This window comes from Notolepis coatsorum (genome assembly GCF_963971535.1).
Source record: "Notolepis coatsorum genome assembly, chromosome: 9".
Taxonomy (NCBI): Eukaryota; Metazoa; Chordata; class Actinopteri; order Aulopiformes; family Paralepididae; genus Notolepis; species Notolepis coatsorum.
The window spans coordinates 39,502,726-39,522,699 of NC_140173.1; the positions used below are offsets into that span (position 1 = coordinate 39,502,726).

At 43.6% G+C, this 19,974-nt stretch overlaps 2 protein-coding genes across 3 annotated transcripts in view; one reads left to right on the forward strand and one right to left on the reverse strand.

Annotated features, from left to right (window-relative positions):
* The window catches only part of cdh23 (cadherin-related 23), a gene marked incomplete at both ends in the record, with an annotated part of 775,072 nt that overhangs the window by 690,569 nt on the left and 64,529 nt on the right, over positions 1 to 19,974 (forward strand).
* The window catches only part of vsir (V-set immunoregulatory receptor), a 46,264-nt gene that overhangs the window by 4,675 nt on the left and 21,615 nt on the right, over positions 1 to 19,974 (reverse strand). The window contains exons 5-7 of one of the 2 annotated variants that reach the window (XM_084322199.1): positions 12,294 to 12,404; positions 9,802 to 9,829; positions 7,246 to 7,421 (exon numbers count right to left, since the gene is read on the reverse strand). In XM_084322199.1, the coding sequence (XP_084178325.1) occupies positions 7,246 to 7,421; positions 9,802 to 9,829; positions 12,294 to 12,404 (315 nt within the window). Of the gene's footprint in view, positions 1 to 7,245; positions 7,422 to 9,801; positions 9,830 to 12,293; positions 12,405 to 15,983; positions 16,491 to 19,974 lie in introns of those variants that run through there. The other variant, XM_084322200.1, reaches the window with a different exon arrangement.

Below are 19,974 nucleotides of genomic sequence, written 5' to 3' on the forward strand. Positions count from 1 at the left end.
AGAGATGAGGGAGGAGAGGGGTAGATGAGGGATGAGAAGAGGAGAGATGAGGGAGGAGGAGAGGAGAAGGAGAGATGAGGAAGGAGGAGAGGAAAAGGAGAGATGAGGAAGGAGGGTGTAGAGAGGGGGAGATGAGGGATGAAGGAGGGTGTAGAGAGGGGGAGATGGGGGAGGAAGGAGGGTGTAGAGAGGGGGAGATGGGGGAGGAAGGAGGGTGTAGAGAGGGGAGATGGGGGAGGAAGGAGGGTGTAGAGAGGGGAGATGGGGGAGGAAGGAGGGTGTAGAGAGGGGAGATGGGGGAGGAAGGAGGGTGTAGAGAGGGGGAGATGGGGGAGGAAGGAGGGTGTAGAGATGGGGGAGATGGGGGAGGAAGGAGGGTGTAGAGAGGGGAGATGGGGGAGGAAGGAGGGTGTAGAGAGGGGAGATGGGGGAGGAAGGAGGGTGTAGAGATGGGAGATGGGGGAGGAAGGAGGGTGTAGAGAGGGGAGATGGGGGAGGAAGGAGGGTGTAGAGAGGGGAGATGGGGGAGGAAGGAGGGTGTAGAGAGGGGAGATGGGGGAGGAAGGAGGGTGTAGAGAGGGGAGATGGGGGAGGAAGGAGGGTGTAGAGAGGGGAGATGGGGGAGGAATGAGGGTGTAGAGAGGGGGAGATGGGGGAGGAAGGAGGGTGTAGAGAGGGGGAGATGGGGGAGGAAGGAGGGTGTAGAGAGGGGAGATGGGGGAGGAAAGAGGGTGTAGAGAGGGGAGATGGGGGAGGAAAGAGGGTGTAGAGAGGGGAGATGGGGGGAAGGAGGGTGTAGAGAGGGGAGATGGGGGAGGAAGGAGGGTGTAGAGAGGGGAGATGGGGGAGGAAGGAGGGTGTAGAGAGGGGAGATGGGGGAGGAAGGAGGGTGTAGAGAGGGGAGATGGGGGAGGAAGGAGGGTGTAGAGAGGGGAGATGGGGGGGAAGGAGGGTGTAGAGAGGGGAGATGGGGGAGGAAGGAGGGTGTAGAGAGGGGGAGATGGGGGAGGAAGGAGGGTGTAGAGATGGGAGATGGGGGAGGAAGGAGGGTGTAGAGAGGGGGAGATGGGGGAGGAAGGAGGGTGTAGAGAGGGGAGATGGGGGAGGAAGGAGGGTGTAGAGAGGGGAGATGGGGGATGAAGGAGGGTGTAGAGAGGGGGAGATGGGGGAGGAAGGAGGGTGTAGAGATGGGAGATGGGGGAGGAAGGAGGGTGTAGAGAGGGGGTATTTGTGCGTTCTGCTTTGTTCTCCTCATATCTCTGTATTCAGTTACTTCATACTTGAGACAGCTGTTTTGTGTGTGTGTGTGTGTGTGTGTGTGTGTGTGTGTGTGTGTGTGTGTGTGTGTGTGTGTGTGTGTGTGTGTGTGTGTGTGTGTGTGTGTGTGTGTGTGTGTGTGTGTGTGTGTGTGTGTGTGTGTGTGTGTGTGTGTGTGTGTGTGTGTGTGTGTGTGTGTGTGTGTGTGTGTCATGCTGACAGCCCTTGAGGAAATACATCTACCCCAGGTTTTCATTGACATTGTTAGGGATGTTTACTCTGGTTCATACATACAGGTGATTTGTGGCAAACAGCTCACAGACCCAATCCCACTCCAAGTAGGTATAAAGACAGGCTGTCCATGGAGTGCAGTCAACTTTGTACTCGCTATCAACTCATGGTTAAAATGGCTTTGTAGTTACGCTCCCCCTAATGTAATTTCCCCTAACCCCGTCCAGGGGTATGCAGATGATGTAATAATAGCCTCCAGACAGGAGGCTGTCATAAACACCATGCTCTCCAGAACCGACTCCTTCCTAGAGTGGTCTGGATTAGAGGTCAAATATGCAAAATGTGCTGTATTCTATGAGAGGCGGAGCGGGGGAAACCGCTGGTACCGGGCAAAATCAGATATAATTCCCACATTTACAGTTGATAACAAGCCACTGAGAGTCTACGCACGTCATGAAACATATACCTATCTGGGTCATAAATTTAATGTGGCAGGTGAATGGGAACAACAAGTGAGTGAAATTATCTCTGATTACTCAACCAGATTAGATTTAATTGATTCATCGCCCCTGCCACTCATCATGAAGCTTGAAGCAGTCAGACAAATAGCCCTGGTCAAAGTTCAGAACCTATTCTCAAATGTACATATTCCTCGCAGATTTCTCTGTGAGATGAACAATAAAACCGTACAGATGGTGAGACAATGGACTGGACTGAACACTCACTCAACACGGGACATCATATTCCATACCATGCGGAGGGGCGGCCTGGGTGTTCCCAACTTTGAATGGACGTACATTGCCACGAGACTCAGTCATCTTCTCAACATGCTGAACAGTGATGACCAGCACGTCAGAGAGCAGGCCAGAGCCTCTCTGTTCCTAGACCTGCAGAGACGCAAGGTCCCCCTGGCGTGTGGGTCTGATCCAAACTTCCTGGGTTACAAGAAGAAAGCTAGTGGAAAGCTGGACAGCCGTGCCCCCGGATTCGGGGTGTGGTCTGACTGGCCAGACCTGAATGACCTATGCGGCTGGTCCAACGTGGCCCTGGAGTGGGTGGGGCCGGACTCAGACGCTGTTAACGTTTCTGAGGAGATCATCTCTGACCCTACCATCTCTGTGAAGGCCACCATTGACATCTGTGGAACGTGGCATGAACTGCCACTTACCAATGCCCGTGGCCATCTCATGTCGGCACAACAACAACGCCAACGTCAACACTGGACTGAGCTTAAACTGCAAGGGAAGCTTGCTTGTCTCCCTGCCGCTGACCACTCTGTCTCGCACGCAGTTTTTAAAAATGTAGCTATTGATGAGAGCATCATCATTTTTACTTTAAAAGCTAGGCTACAGGTTTTACCATCAATGCTCAACCTTTCCATCTGGTTCCCTGGCAGTCATAGCCCACACTGCATACACCATGGTCACGAACAGACAACAGAAACCATGTCTCACATACTCAATGGCTGTCATGCATACAAAGGGCTCTACATTTGTAGGCATGATAGGATCGTGAACCTGATTGCAGACAGTGTCAGTTCCACATTCGGGTCACCTGCAACATATAAGCTGTATAAACACACCAGTGTGAAGCCATATATGCTCAATCTGTGTAGGGACAATTCATTGTTCTCTGACATTTCAGCAAACACCCCCGATGTTGTTATTATTAATGAGAATAACAGAGAGGTTCTCATCCTGGAAGTTGGTTGCACGTTTGACTACAGTCTAGACTAGGACGCATTTACAACCAAAATGTTAAAATATCAACTGTTAGACCATACCATTTCACAACTCGGCTACAACTGTAAACTTTTAGTCTTCATATTTGGAAGCCTGGGTCATGTCCATAAGTTGGGTGTTAGAGGCCTTCAGTTGGCCGGTCTTCCGAAGAGAGCCAAACAATTAGCTAAATATTGCTCAGTGTCAGCAATTATTGGCAGCCGGGCAATTTGGAGAAGACACTGCTATCTGTACCCATGAGCTGTGTGTTGATTGTCAGGTTCATCATCCGTGTGAGTCTGTAACTTTGATTGCCACTGTGGCACGATTGTATCCGAATAATCCCACAATGTACAGGTGCACTGTTAATATTTGTGTCCTTTAAACCTTGTTTTTATGTGGACATAAATAAAATATTCTAAATGTGTGTATGTGTATGTGTATGTGTGTGTGTGTGTGTGTGTGTGTGTGTGTGTGTGTGTGTGTGTGTGTGTGTGTGTGTGTGTGTGTGTGTGCAGCTGAAGGACATGTTGTGATAATTCTCCACTTGCACAATCTGAAAGTAGGCACTTCCGGCTGACTTCCGGTTGCCAATGGTACTTCCTGTCCCATCCAAATACATTGGTTTTAGCTACTTTTCTCCCCTTATTTAAACAACTTTGTCGTCACAGAGAGGCAATGAAACGTTTGTATTATTATAGTATAGAATGTATTTAATAAGCAAACGTTTGTCAGCAGGGTTTTTGGGCTGTATTTCATGTAAAAACGTTTACTGTTAGTTTCCTTGCTCAGCCAGCATTAGCTAACAGAAGCTAGTGGTTAAACAGGCCAGATTAGCTTTGAGCTAACTATCTTTCCCGACCCATGTATTCATTCCATTCTAAACATAACGTTAGTTTACAAAACATGACCTGTCTATATAACGTTGAGGAACAAATTATAAGTGTGTGGGTGTGTGTTTTGGTGAACATTGGACTGAAAACAGAAAATGCATCACAGTTAGACAGTAGCTACTGTTAGCTGCCCTTCCGGATTAGCTTTGAGCTAACTATCTTTCCCGACCCATGTATTCATTCCATTCTAAACATAACGTTAGTTTACAAAACATGACCCGTCTATATAACGTTGAGGAACAAATTATATAGACGGGTAATGTTTTGAACAACTAACGTTACGTTTAGAATGGAATGCATCGGCAAAGATCGTTAGCTCAAAGCTATTCCGGCCAGTTTATCAACTTCCTGTCATTTAGAAATATGATCTTATAGTGAAAATCATTACCAAAACGTCCGGAAAAACCTCACGGGAGCATTATAGACTGTCATACAAATGTACAAATGCTATAAGGTGGCAAGAAATGCACTATAAACAATACTTTGGGTCGGGAAAGATAGTTAGCTCAAAGCTAATCCGGAAGGGCAGCTAACAGTAGCTACTGTCTAACTGTGATGCATTCGACAGACAGACCGGCCCAGGCAGTTCAGCGTCGCGGAGCATTTAGCCTGCTGGCTACCTAGCTCCACTCGGGAGCTCCAGCAGCTTGTCGATGTGCTAATATCCTCAGCAACCTAACGTTAGCTGGCTCCAGCAGATCGACAAGCTGCTGGAGCCAGCTACCGTTAGCTGCTGGCTACCTAGCTCCACTTCAACCAGCATCGGGAGCTCCAGCAGCTTGTCGATGTGCTAATAGCCTCAGCAAGCTAACGTTAGCTTGTCGATCTGCTGGAGCCAGCTAACGTTAGGTTGCTGAGGCTATTAGCACATCGACAAGCTGCTGGAGCTCCCGAGTGGAGCTAGGTAGCCAGCAGGCTAAATGCTCCACGACGCTGAACTGCCTGGGCCGGTCTGTCTGCCGAATGCATCACAGTTAGACAGTAGCTACTGTTAGCTGCCCCTCCGGATTAGCTTTGAGCTAACTATCTTTCCCGACCCAAAGTATTGTTTATAGTGCATTTCTTGCCACCTTATAGCATTTGTACATTTGTATGACAGTCTATAATGCTCCCGTGAGGTTTTTCCGGACGTTTTGGTAATGATTTTCACTATAAAATCATATTTCTAAATGACAGGAAGTTGATAAACCGGCCGGAATAGCTTTGAGCTAACGATCTTTGCCGATGCATTCCATTCTAAACGTAACGTTAGTTGTTCAAAACATTACCCGTCTATATAATTTGTTCCTCAACGTTATATAGACGGGTCATGTTTTGTAAACTAACGTTATGTTTAGAATGGAATGAATACATAGGTCGGGAAAGATAGTTAGCTCAAAGCTAATCCGGAAGGGCAGCTAACAGTAGCTACTGTCTAACTGTGATGCATTTTCTGTTTGCAGTCCAATGTTCACCAAAACACACACCCACACACTTATAATTTGTTCCTCAACGTTATATAGACAGGTCATGTTTTGTAAACTAACGTTATGTTTAGAATGGAATGAATACATGGGTCGGGAAAGATAGTTAGCTCAAAGCTAATCCGGAAGGGCAGCTAACAGTAGCTACTGTCTAATTGTGATGCATTTTCTGTTTGCAGTCCAATGTTCACCAAAACACACACCCACACACTTATAATTTGTTCCTCAACGTTATATAGACAGGTCATGTTTTGTAAACTAACGTTATGTTTAGAATGGAATGAATACATGGGTCGGGAAAGATAGTTAGCTCAAAGCTAATCCGGCCTGTTTAACCACTAGCTTCTGTTAGCTAATGCTGGCTGAGCAAGGAAACTAACAGTAAACGTTTTTACATGAAATACAGCCCAAAACCCTGCTGACAAACGTTTGCTTAAATTAAATACATTCTATACTATAATAATACAAATGTTTCATTGCCTCTCTGTGACGACAAAGTTGTTTAAATAAGGGGAGAAAAGTAGCTAAAACCAATGTATTTGAATGGGACAGGAAGTACCATTGGCAACTGGAAGTCAGCCGGAAGTGCCTACTTTCAGATTGTGCAAGTGGAGAATTGATGACATTCAGCAAAACCACCACCAGGCTTGGTTTTCACTTCCATCACACTTCCTTTCATGACTCTCTCTCTCTCTCTATCTCTCTCTATCTCTCTCTCTCTATCTCTCTCTCTCTCTCTCTCTCTCTCTCTCTCTCTCTCTCTCTCTCTCTCTCTCTCTCTCTCTCTCTCTCTCTGCTCTCAGAAGCAGGCACGTTCAAAGCTGTCAAAGCAAAGTCATTATTTTTAATAATATATATATACTTATATATATACTTATATATATATATATATATATATATATATATATATATACTTATATATACTTAATATAATTAAGTATTCATTATAATTATTAATTCAAATGTAAGTGTATAGGTTATAATTGTATGAATACTTAATTCAATGGTTAATTTCACATTCATTGAAATTGTATTTTCACTCTTCTTATTCTGCTCATAATGACCAGAATTTGTCATCAATTAGTTCAGTGGAATTGAATTGTTGAAATGTTTCATGACTCATGAATCAGTTTTAAATCAGCTAAAAATAAACTGATGGTGTTCATGACTTAAGCTCTGACATGATGCAAAACATGGAGAAGAGTTTGGGTGCCTTGGTAAGAAAAACACATCCATGGCCTAGAGATCGCTGAAAGAAGAGCTTTTCAAGAATTTAAAGGTGCTGTAGATAACATTCAGCCACTAGATGTCGCACTAGAGCACCAGCAGGTCAGGGGTAATGGGAAGTAGGGAGGGGATACATGCACACAACAACATGTAAACAATATTCATTTTGGACCTGCAAGCGTATTTTAAATGATAAATTAATTAATAAATACTTATTTCGGGGGAGGGGGGGGGGGGGCAATAATTGTATTCTGCACTTTCCGTTAGATGCTGACAGCATGTGTTCTGTGTTCCTCTGAGTCATTTAGACTAACCTTTGTAAAGAACTATTGTGCAACTTCAAAAGATACACGCTCGTCATTATGAAACTATAGGTCCTTTCTAGTTCTGTGTCATACTGGTGATGATAGCTTTGTACACGTTTGCGTGTGCGTGTGTGTGTGTGCGTCTTACCATTTGCGGGGAAGAAGACCTCTCCGCGTGCCGGCGGGGAGAGTGGAGTACCGGGCTCAGACAGCAGGTGGCGCCCGGTGTCAGATGACTGGCGAGTCATGATCTGAGACACGGTGCGGGTTCTGCCTTGAGGAGGACCAGCGTGGAACACGGGGTTCTCATGACCCTGGGCCTCACTGACACACACACACACACACACACACACACACACACACACACACACACACACACACACACACACACACACACACACACACACACACACACACACACACACACACACACACACACACACACACACACACACACATTTAAGGACAGAAATAGGTGATATTATGATGCTGATATTAATGACTCTAGTAGTAAAACGTTAACGCAGTTCCATGTGAACGGTGTGAACAGAGTGTGTGTCCTGCCTGGCTGCTTCCCTGTGACTCGCTAAAGGAGTGATGTTTGCTGTAGTGAGGCGTCCACATGTCTGTTCACATGGTCACAATGCAACATGGTGTTAACCCTTTCACTGCCACACGTCAGAAGGTTAACCCTTTACTATCACACAACTATCACACAACCGACGGTCGCCACACAACCTTTTGTGAATTGTCACAGTGAAAGGGTTAACCGTTTTGGTAGTGCGGCGGTGAAAGGGTTAAAGTGGAGATGAAGCAGTGAGCAATGTGATCCTAGTTTGTTTGTTGTGTACCTTGTGTAAGACAGGGTTCTATAATCAAATGTGAAATCTATCTTATTTGTCTGAAAAATATAATATAATATCCCTGTTTTCAACATGGGCGCCGCCATTTTGTTGCTGACGTCATGGCTGACGTCATGCCGGGGGTTGGGTGTATACACTCTGGTTAGCTGCCTATATTGAATGGGTCAGTCAGCAAATAAAATGTTGCCTACAAAACAACGGGACCGCGGTGGTTCTGTTTGTATTGCTCCTGGCTGTTCAAACTAATTTTACCATGTGAGAGAGAGGAAAGTTGGTTAATTTCCACAAACTACCAGTGAAAAAAACAGTGTTGTTGACATGTTGGCTCGGGCTGGCTGCACTCAGGCGGCGCGACCAGCCTGTTGGACAGGGAAGGAGGATCTGCAGCGAACACTTCATTGCCTCGGATTATGTTGTTGGGGTGGGATGTTTGTCCAGAAGACCACTAATCAGCTGAAGCCGGACCCACTTCAACCAGCGTCGCGGAGCATTCAGCCTGCTGGCTACACAAGCTGTGTAGCCAGCAGGCTGTGTAGCCAGCAGGCTGAATGCTCCGCGACGCTCCGGTTGCTAACGCTAACTAGCTAGCGAGAGCTAACGCCGGGCCCCGGCTGGTGCCAACTAGCTAGCGATCGCTCCCGAGAGCTAACGCCGGTCTGTCTGTCGAAGACCGAGGGAACCGCGTCCGGCTTCAGCTGATTAGTGGTCTTCTGGACAAACATCCCACCCCAACAACATAATCCGAGGCAATGAAGTGTTCTCTGCAGATCCTCCTTCCCTGTCCAACAGGCTGGTCGCGCCGCCTGAGTGCAGCCAGCCCGAGCCAACATGTCAACAACACTGTTTTTTTCACTGGTAGTTTGTGGAAATTAACCAACTTTCCTCTCTCTCACATGGTAAAATTAGTTTGAACAGCCAGGAGCAATACAAACAGAGCCACCGCGGTCCCGTTGTTTTGTAGGCAACATTTTATTTGCTGACTGACCCATTCAATATAGGCAGCTAACCAGAGTGTATACGCCCAACCCACGGTATGACGTCAGCAACAAAATGGCCGCGCCCATAATGCTAAATGCTTCAGAAATGTACACAACAAATCGTTTTTTCTTAGAAACTGCTTATTTTTTATAACGTGACTTCTTCTGTGGCTTATCTAAATACTAATGTGATGCTATGAATATGTATTTATCGCACTGCTTCATTAGACACACATGGCCCCCTCTTTACCGATGACACTCTTCAACAACATATTGTGAATACAACGTTTAGAAATTAAAATGTCACTGCACAAGATCATAAAGATCATAAAGACCATAAAGATCATAAAGACCATAAAGATCATAAAGTCCATAAAGATCATAAAGATCATAAAGACCATAAAGATCATAAAGACCATAAAGATCATAAAGTCCATAAAGTCCATAAAGACCATAAAGATCATAAAGTCCATAAAGATCATAAAGACCATAAAGTCCATAAAGTCCATAAAGATCATAAAGACCATAAATACCATAAATACCGTAAAGATCATAAAGACCATAAAGATCATAAAGACCATAAAGATCATAAAGTCCATAAAGACCATAAAGTCCATAAAGATCATAAAGATCATAAAGACCATAAAGATCATGAATTCCATCCACTGCAGAATGCTTGTTATAATACTGTTCTGTGACTGCTGTGTTATCTGTGTGTGTGTGTGTGTGTGTGTGTGTGTGTGTGTGTGTGTGTGTGTGTGTGTGTGTGTGTGTGTGTGTGTGTGTGTGTGTGTGTGTGTGTGTGTGTGTGTGTGTGTGTGTGTGTGCGTTAGGGTCAGCTGGCAGCAGACTGTGGGAACTCACCTGTCCATCCTCACTAGTTCATGAGCACCTGGCAGAGAGTAGAGGAAGAGGAAATAGTCTATTGTCAGAGAACTGGAACACCAGGGAACACTAGAGCTACGACCATTAGCTCCTTCCGTCAGCTAGATGGTGTGTGTGTGTGTGTGTGTGTGTGTGTGTGTGTGTGTGTGTGTGTGTGTGTGTGTGTGTGTGTGTGTGTGTGTGTGTGTGTGTGTGTGTGTGTGTGTGTGTGTGTGTGTGTGTGTGTGTGTGTGTGTGTGTGTGTGTGTGTGTGTGTGTGTGTGTGTGTGTGTGTGTGTGTGTGTGTGTGTGTGTGTGTGTGTGTTTCCTGCAGGGGTATTATAGTTTTGTATTGTTGTAGTTTCTTTTTTGTAGTTTGTATTTTTATTTAGTTTAAGGTTTTTTGTTCTCAACTGAGTTTAGTTTCTGTCAGAGTGCATTTGCTTGATTCATATGAGTTTGGTTAGTTTCGTTTTTATTAGATGCCAGTATTGGTTTTAGTTTTTTGTGTATTATAATATGGGGTTAATCTTCAGAGGGTATTGTGTCAAACAAACACATCACGCTGTGACTCCTGTAGGTGTCCCAGTCTCAATGTACCAAGGCCTTCTCACACAACACGCCGTGTTGACAGATATGACCTAATTTACTAAAGACAAAGTCATGTTCTGTATATTTTTATTTAATTGAATTTTGTTTTGTAAGTAACTACACAATATAATTTCAGTTTCAAATTAAATCAAATGATTTATTATTACTACTCACAGAGTTTATAAACTCCATGTATTGTAATCATTACTACTGACTTTATAAACTGAATTGATTCCTTTACATTTTAATTGATTCCTTCACATTTGAATTGATTCCTTTACATTTCAATTGATGACTTTACATTTGAATCTATTCCTTTACATTTGAATTGATGACTTTACATTTGAATCGATTACTTTACATTGTTGTTATCATACAAATAGTGTTGAATATATTTCATAGTTTCATAGACTAGATGTCAGTCCGTTAGATGCTGACAGCATGTGTTCTGTGTTCCTCTGAGTCATCTTTGTAAAGAACTATTGTGCAACTTCAAAAGATGCACGCTCGCAATTATGAAACTATAGGTCCTAGTTCTGTGTCATACTGGTGATGATAGCTTTGTACATGTTTGTGTGTGTGTGTGTGTGCATTATTACTCTTGTATTATAGTTATTATAATCACAGCTACTCACTGAGTTTATAAATCTCTTGTATTATAGTTATTATAAACATTATACTCACTTTGAGTTTATAAATGTATTATAGTTATTATAATCACTACTCCTCACTGAGTTTATAAATCTCTTGTATTAGTTATTATAATCATTATACTCACTTTGAGTTTATAAATGTATTATAGTTATTATAATCACAGCTACTCACTGATTTTATAAATCTCTTGTATTATAGTTATTATAATCATTATACTCACTTTGAGTTTATAAATGTATTATAGTTATTATAATCACTACTACTCACTTTGAGTTTATAAATGTATTATAGTTATTATAATCACTACTACTCACTTTGAGTTTATAAATGTATTATAGTTATTATTATCATAAGTACTCACTTTGAGTTTATAAATGTATTATAGTTATTATAATCATTACTACTCACTTTGAGTTTATAAATGAATTATAGTTATTATAATCATTGCTACTCACTTTGAGTTTATAATGTATTATAGTTATTATAATTACAACTACTCACTTTGAGTTTATAAATGTATTATAGTTATTATAATCACAACTACTCACTTTGAGTTTATAATGTATTATAGTTATTATAATCACAACTACTCACTTTGAGTTTATAAATGTATTATAGTTATTATAATCATTATACTCACTTTGAGTTTATAAATGTATTATAGTTATTATAATCACTACTACTCACTTTGAGTTTATAAATGTATTATAATTATTATAATCATTATACTCACTTTGAGTTTATAATGTATTATAGTTATTATAATTACAACTACTCACTTTGAGTTTATAAATGTATTATAGTTATTATAATCACAACTACTCACTTTGAGTTTATAATGTATTATAGTTATTATAATCACAACTACTCACTTTGAGTTTATAAATGTATTATAGCTATTATAATCACAACTGCTCACTTTGAGTTTATAAATGTATTATAGTTATTATAATCACTACTACTCACTTTGAGTTTATAAATGTATTATAGTTATTATAATCACTACTACTCACTTTGAGTTTATAAATGTATTATAGTTATTATAATCATAACTACTCACTTTGAGTTTATAATGTATTATAGTTATTATAATCACTACTACTCACTTTGAGTTTATAAATGTATTATAGTTATTATAATCACTACTACTCACTTTGAGTTTATAAATGTATTATAGTTATTATAATCACTACTACTCACTTTGAGTTTATAAATGTATTATAGTTATTATAATCATAACTACTCACGTCTGCTGGCGCTGGCGCTCTGTCTCTGTTTGTACACCAAGACCAGGATGAGAGGCAGGGAGAGTAGAGCCATGATGCAGGCTACTGTAGCTACAATCGCTGACACAGAGGCTGGGGGTTAGAGAGAGAGAGAGAGGAGAGAGAGAGAGAGAGAGAGAGAGAGAGAGAGAGAGAGAGAGAGAGAGAGAGAGAGAGAGAGAGAGAGAGAGAGAGAGAGAGAGAGAGAGAGAGAGAGAGAGAGAGAGAGAGAGAGAGAGAGAGAGAGAGAGAGAGAGAGAGAGAGAGAGAGAGAGAGAGAGAGAGAGAGAGAGAGAGAGAGAGAGAGAGAGAGAGAGAGAGAGAGAGAGAGAGAGAGAGAGAGAGAGAGAGAGAGAGAGAGTGGGAGAGAGGTCAGGGGTGGCTGGGGTCGTGTGTTATGGTCAGTAGAGTGTAGCATGAGGTCAGGGGTGGCTGGGGTCATGTGTTATGGTCAGTAGAGTGTAGCATGAGGTCAGGGGTCATGGCTGGGGTCGTGTGTTATGGTCAGTAGAGTGTAGCATGAGGTCAGGGGTCATGGCTGGGGTCGTGTGTTACGGTGAGTGCTTTGTCGCACTGTGATAGTGTCAATGAGGGCTTGGAGGGAGTAGGGAGACCAATGATTTTGGAGGCAGTGTGTTCAACCATGGCTGTCCCTGCAAGCACCAGGGTTAGCATTATCCCTGCTAGCACCAGGGTTAGCATTATCCCTGCAAGCACCAGGGTTAGCATTATCCCTGCTAGCACCAGGGTTAGCATTAACTCTGCAAGCACCAGGGTTAGCATTATCCCTGCTAGCACCAGGGTTAGCATTAACCCTGCTAGCACCAGGGTTAGCATTAACGCTGCTAGCACCAGGGTTAGCATTATCCCTGCAAGCACCAGGGTTAGCATTATCTAGGGTGACCATATTTTGATTTCCAAAAAGAGGACATGCTGGCCCCAGCCTCGAGATACTTAATGATACTTTGCACAATCGAAGCGCACATGGCCACCTTCATTTCACTATGTCTTGTGTACTGTACTGTATGTGATGAATAAACCTCTTGAATCTTGAATCTCTACTCAAAGTTTACTCAAAGATGCCTTTATTGTTTTAACATATGCTTGGAAACATGCACCCAGAAAAGCGACAATGTTTTTTACTTGAACTTGAGGACTGCATACTTTTTTTGCAAAGCTTATCTTTATACGTTATGCATATAGCACATGCATAAGCCTGGTCTCTTTTGAAAGATAACATTCTGAAGTTACTAATGCAAAAAAGGAAAATCACTTTTAGTGCTAATGAAATAGAGTAGCATATAGGTCTGAACTTGAGTTGAACGTGAACTTGTGTACTCACATTTTTCTGCAGTGGTTGCAATATCCCAAATTTAACCACATAACATGCGCCCAGAAAAGTGGAATTTTTTTTTACTTGAACTTGAGGACTGCATACTTTTTTTGCAAAGCTTATCTTTATACTTTATGCTTATAGCACATGCATAAGCCTGGTCTCTTTTGAAAGATAACATTCTGAAGTTTCGTACACAATAAAGAAAAATCACTTTTAGTGCTAATGAGTAACATAGGGCTGAACATGAGTTGAACTTGTGTACTCACGTTTTTGTGTAGTAGTTGCAATATTCCAAAATAATATATATCTATTTTTTGTATAAGCTGGAAAACACCGCAAATCCATAGCCTGAAGGGACATGGGCCTGAAGGGACATTAACGTGTGTTGTCGGGCCTTACAAATACATTTGATTTTGATTTGATTATCAATAAGGTAGGATATCTGGAACACACAAACACACCATTTTTTAAATCACATGCCATGAAACTCTGGGACCTGGCTGAATTTAAGACTGCACAAATCATGTTTAAAGCACGAAAACAATTCACTCCCGGGTAACATCCAAAAATTCTGTTATAGAGAGGGGGGTTACAATTTAGAGGAGAGTCTAACTTCAAGAAACAGGCTGTTCATTCAACAATGTATGTATATTTCAGTTTGTGGAGTGAATATGAGTTGCATAAGAAAATAGAGTGTGAAGGTATACTGAATACTGTCTATCTGTATGTCATGTATGTCATATGTTATGATGAATTGAAAATGGGGGACCCTGATGTAAATAATATGAAAGTCTTTCTCTGGTCTGCATCCCCTTAACAATTGTGTGTATTGAGCCGTACTGTATTGTACCCATTCTGCAATCTGTTAATAAAGTTGTCAATCAATCAATCAATCAATCAAGGGGGTAGGTGTAAGAGCCGCATTCAAGCTTATTTGTTTTGATTAATTGTGAATCTGTATTAATACATTTCTCTGTTGCAGTGAGTGGGGCGCTTTGCTCAGGTGAATGGGGCGGGGCTAACGCTATAAGCCACAGGTGCGGCGTGTGACGGCAGAGCAGCAGGCAGCAGCAATACTGTCATTGACACGCAACGCAGACGCAACCTTTTTGTTTAGAGATTATTGGGATCTCTTGTTTTGTTACTAAGATTATTAGGATCTCCTGTTTTACTTTTATGTGCGATATTGTTTTCGTGTTTTGTTCTTGCTGGACCATTAAAAGAGCAAAAGGAACAACAAAAACGTGCAGTGGTTTCTGTTCTGCGACTGCGAGTCTGACACTGCTTCCCAACCTACAAGTGGAAGATTCAAATAGGTTATAAGACAAACCTGTTAGGATCTTGGCCACTACATCAAGTCAATGACAAACTGCGATTGAAGAGCACGGATTATTGGGATCCGAAGGAACGAAGCTGCGATTGAAGAGCACGGATTATTGGGATCCGGAACGAAAAAAGAATTGGAGGATCAAACGGGTCCAAATTGGAACGTAAAGCGCCGGCCCGACGCGCGGCTACAAACAGAGGAAACGCCGGCCTGACGGCTGTAAACAAGCAAACAAACATAATTGAGGTATGTGTTTGCAAAAACCAACGCCACATGAATAATTATTAGTTTGGAATAAATGCATGGATTATCACTAAACAAACTTCGCCTCTGATAACGATGTTTATGGACAGTGAATATTTTATTTTGTGCTGGTGACATATGGATAAAAAGAGCAGACAAGGATAATGAAATAACCAGCCACTGTTGAAGACCTTTTGGATTCATTTGTTTGTTTATTCTGAATTAATATGGCGAGTTCAGACGCCCGTTAATGACATGGATGAGGCGCAGCTGCGCGCATCGAGACAAGGAAACGCCGGCCTGGCGTGCGGCTGTAACCGAACCAACAATTGAGAAAGACAATGATAATGACATAACCAGCCACTATTTCTAAACACGTCGAAAACCTTGTGGATTTATTTATTTGTTTATTCTGAATTAAAATGGCGAGTTCAGATAAGGCAGACCTGCCCGTTAATGACATTATGAGGCGCAGCTGCGCGCATCCAAATAGGATGGCAGACACACGCTCAACGAGGTCTAACTCTTCCTCCCACCACTCCTCCTCTTCATCAAGATTACGCATCAACGCGGAGGCAGAGAGACGATATTTATTGGCTAAATCTTCTATGTTACAAGAAAAACATGCAATTGAAGAACAGGAACAAATGTTAAAAAAAAAGAGAGAAACATTAAAAAAAAGGAGAGAAACATTAGAATTACAAGGTGAAATAGCAGCCAGCACAGCCAATCCTTCCCAGTGGAAATGGGCGCTGGTATATTCAAAGCCAGATGTTTCAATTCATCCATATGACATAGGTGCTGTTAGGAGCAAGGCAGGAGCACATTACTTGCCCTTTTTTAATGTTAACGATGGTAATGCTCACAGTTGGCCCGATGCTCAGCCAGATGACATTAATGACCAGCACCAGCCCCAACTAGTGCACAATATTCGACCTGTCATGCCCATGTCACCGACGCCTCTGTACCCTCAGTCTTCGTTTAGGAAGTTCCGGTTCCCGAGGGACCCCCCTGCCCAGTTCCCGTCCTCCACCTCGATGGTCAACCAGCGGCCCCGTCCTTTCACCGACAGCCCTCTGCCACAGGCCTCGCCCCTCACTTCTCCCGCAAAAGCCGGGCCGCAAGAGAAGGACGGAGCCCACCCCTCTGCCCAACGGGAGGCGCCGCAGGTGCATTTCAGACGGGGACTTCCTGTGTCTTGGCCACATGGTTCTGAGGCCATCGCAGCAGCCAATAGGGAGGCGCCTGTTCTCACCACACCGGTCCAGAGTCCCTGTGAGGAAAAATCCAGAAGCCTGGCATCGGAGGGGAAGACCTCAGCAGACATGAAGAGGGCAGAGGACAAGACCCCAGCAGACATGAAGAGGGCAGAGAAGACCCCAGCAGATATGAAGAGGGCAGAGGACAATACCTCAGCAGACATGAAGAGGGCAGAGGACAATACCTCAGCAGACATGAAGAGGGCAGCAGAGGACAAGACCCCAGCAGATATGAAGAGGGCAGAGGACAAGACCCCAGCAGACATGAAGAGGGCAGAGAAGACCCCAGCAGATATGAAGAGGGCAGAGGACAAGACCTCAGCAGACATGAAGAGGGCAGAGGACAAGACCCCAGCAGACATGAAGAGGGCAGAGGACAAGCCCCCAGCAGATATGAAGAGAGCAGAGTTATGTGGTCACATAGGGGCCGGGGATAGCCAAGCAGAGTTATGTGGTCACATAGGGGCTGGGGATAGCCAAACAGTACTCAAGTACATTGGTAACGAGCACACTAGGAAGAATGCTCTGATGTTGACCGTCAAAAAGCGCAAAGAGCTTTCCCCAGGTCACAGCCACACCCACTCGAGCAGCCAAAAGGTGAGCACTGAGCTAGGCGCTTTCAGGACCACACTTTGTGGACAGCTCCTCACAGTGGAAGACCTCTCACAGGCAGAGAGGTCAGTCATCACCTATGTTCAAAAGCAATCCTTCCCAGTGGAAATGGCAGTGCTGGAAACCGCTCCATTCAGAGTGCAGAAGAACAGTAAGATCGATCCTATACTGGATGAAGGCCTACAAACCATCTTCTGCAAGAGATCTGACCTCTACGCCAGGACACAAGAATACCTTCTGCTACTCCAAGGAAGACCGAAATGGAGCACAGTGAGAAAAAAAAGAAAAAACTTTAACATTGGAGATGTCGTCCTGGTAGTCGACCCAACTGCTCCACGGGGGTCGTGGCCACTAGGCAGAGTACAGGAGACCAAGCCTGATGCAGGAGGTCTGACCCGTGCAGTGAAGCTCCAGACGAAAACATCCATTATTGATAGGCCCATAGCTAAGCTATGCCTCAGTCCTGGAGATTGAAGAATAACAGGTCTTCTTTCAACAGCCAAAAAGGGATGTAATGTACATACTTTATTTATTTCACTTAGGTAAATTTACCACAGTGGTGAAGACCAATTCATATAGTCCATAGGATTTAAAAGTTCCCCTTCAAGTTATATTTAATGAGTTACTATTTAATCTAAAATGAATTATACAGTAGCAACCACCCTCATTATGGCAATATAGTCATTGGTCATGAACCAAGCACAGAGCAAAGAAGCATGTGTTACTGTTTGAGATATATACCTTATATATATTTTTCTAAATTAATTTGAAATTACGAACAGCATAGACATACACCCATAGACTGATATAGACGTACACCCATAGACTGATACATAGACATACACCCATAGACTAATACATAGACGTACACCCATAGACTGATACATGGAGATATACACTCTTTGCCACTTTGGATTACAGTTTTTTAGTTTTTTCTGATTTGACTGACCTAGCGATCATAAAGATCCCTCCTTAAGGCTATGTGCTAGTAACCTCTGGCCCTAGGATACGGTTAAGAATGAAGACTCACACAGTTTAGCCCCAGCCGCATGGCCTGTAAGTTGGCCTCACACAGTTTAGCCCCAGCCGCATGGCCTGTAAGTTGGCCTCACACAGTTTAGCCCCAGCCGCATGGCCTGTAAGTTGGCCTCACACAGTTTAGCCCCAGCCGCATGGCCTGTAAGTTGGCCTCACACAGTTTAGCCCCAGCCGCATGGCCTGTAAGTTGGCCTCATACAGTTTAGCCCCAGCCGCATGGCCGGTAAGTTGGCCTCACACAGTTTAGCCCCAGCCGCATGGCCTGTAAGTTGGCCTCACACAGTTTAGCCCCAGCCGCATGGCCTGTAAGTTGGCCCCACACAGTTCTTCTTTCAACGTCAACAAGGGATGTAATGTATATACTATATTTTCTAAATTAATTTGTTGATAGTTTTACGGCTCTTTATTTTGTTTGAGTAATTGATTCCTAGAGAACAATTAGGGGCCGGTGTAAGAGCCGCATTCAAGCTTATTTGTTTTGATTAATTGTGAATCTGTATTAATACATTTCTCTGTTGCAGTGAGTGGGGCGCTTTGCTCAGGTGAATGGGGCGGGGCTAACGCTATGAGCCACAGGTGCGGCGTGTGACGGCAGAGCAGCAGGCAGCAGCAATACTGTCATTGACACGCAGCGCAGACGCAACCTTTTTGTTTAGAGATTATTGGGATCTCTTGTTTTGTTACTAAGATTATTAGGATCTCCTGTTTTACTTTTATGTGCGATATTGTTTTCGTGTTTTGTTCTTGCTGGACCATTAAAAGAGCAAAAGGAACAACAAAAACGTGCAGTGGTTTCTGTTCTGCGACTGCGAGTCTGACACTGCTTCCCAACCTACAAGTGGAAGATTCAAATAGGTTATAAGACAAACCTGTTAGGATCTTGGCCACTACAGTAGGAATACATATGTTTACACTTCATCCTATACTCCTGCTTGTTTGTTTTTTAATCTGTTTATTACTTGTTTTTTATTATTATTTATTTTCAATTTATGTTCGAAATAAATAAACGCATTCATTCAAGATATTGTGTGAGCAAAAGTATAGTTAATTTACTCATACAGTATGTACATCCTCTGGCCTCGCACGGATCTCACAGCTGTGCCCGCACAGTGCAATACTCCAATTCAGCCATTGGCAATTCAGCCATTGGGTGGGTGGCGCTGCTGAGTGGCCCTCACAGCGCGGCCGTCAGAGCGCGGCCCTGAGAGCGCCGCTGGCTCTGCGGCTCTGCAGCTGCATGTTTCTCCGGGAGTCGGGGGTGATAATCTGGCGCGCCACGTAAAAAGTCACACGCCTGACATATCGGCATGTAACTCGAGAACCGAGGCACGGATTCTGGCGATTCAGATGGCATTCGAACGGCAACGAATAGCGCTTTAATTCGGTAATTTATATGTTCGGCGAAAAATGCAGTCCCGAGCCTTCAGATGCTCGCAAAGGGCCGTGAAACTGAAACTGAAAAGCAATGAAACCCCGGACATTGCCATGAATTTATAAACCCCCCCCCCCCCGGACGCCCCGGACAGGGCGTGAAAAGAGGACATGTCCGGGCAAAAGAGGACGTTTGGTCACCCTAGCATTATCCCTGCTAGCACCAGGGTTAGCATTATCCCTGCAAGCACCAGGGTTAGCATTATCCCTGCAAGCACCAGGGTTAGCATGATCCCTGCAAGCACCAGGGTTAGCATTATCCCTGCTAGCACCAGGGTTAGCATTAACCCTGCTAGCACCAGGGTTAGCATTATCCCTGCTAGCACCAGGGTTAGCATTAACCCTGCTAGCACCAGGGTTAGCATTATCCCTGCAAGCACCAGGGTTAGCATTATCCCTGCTAGCACCAGGGTTAGC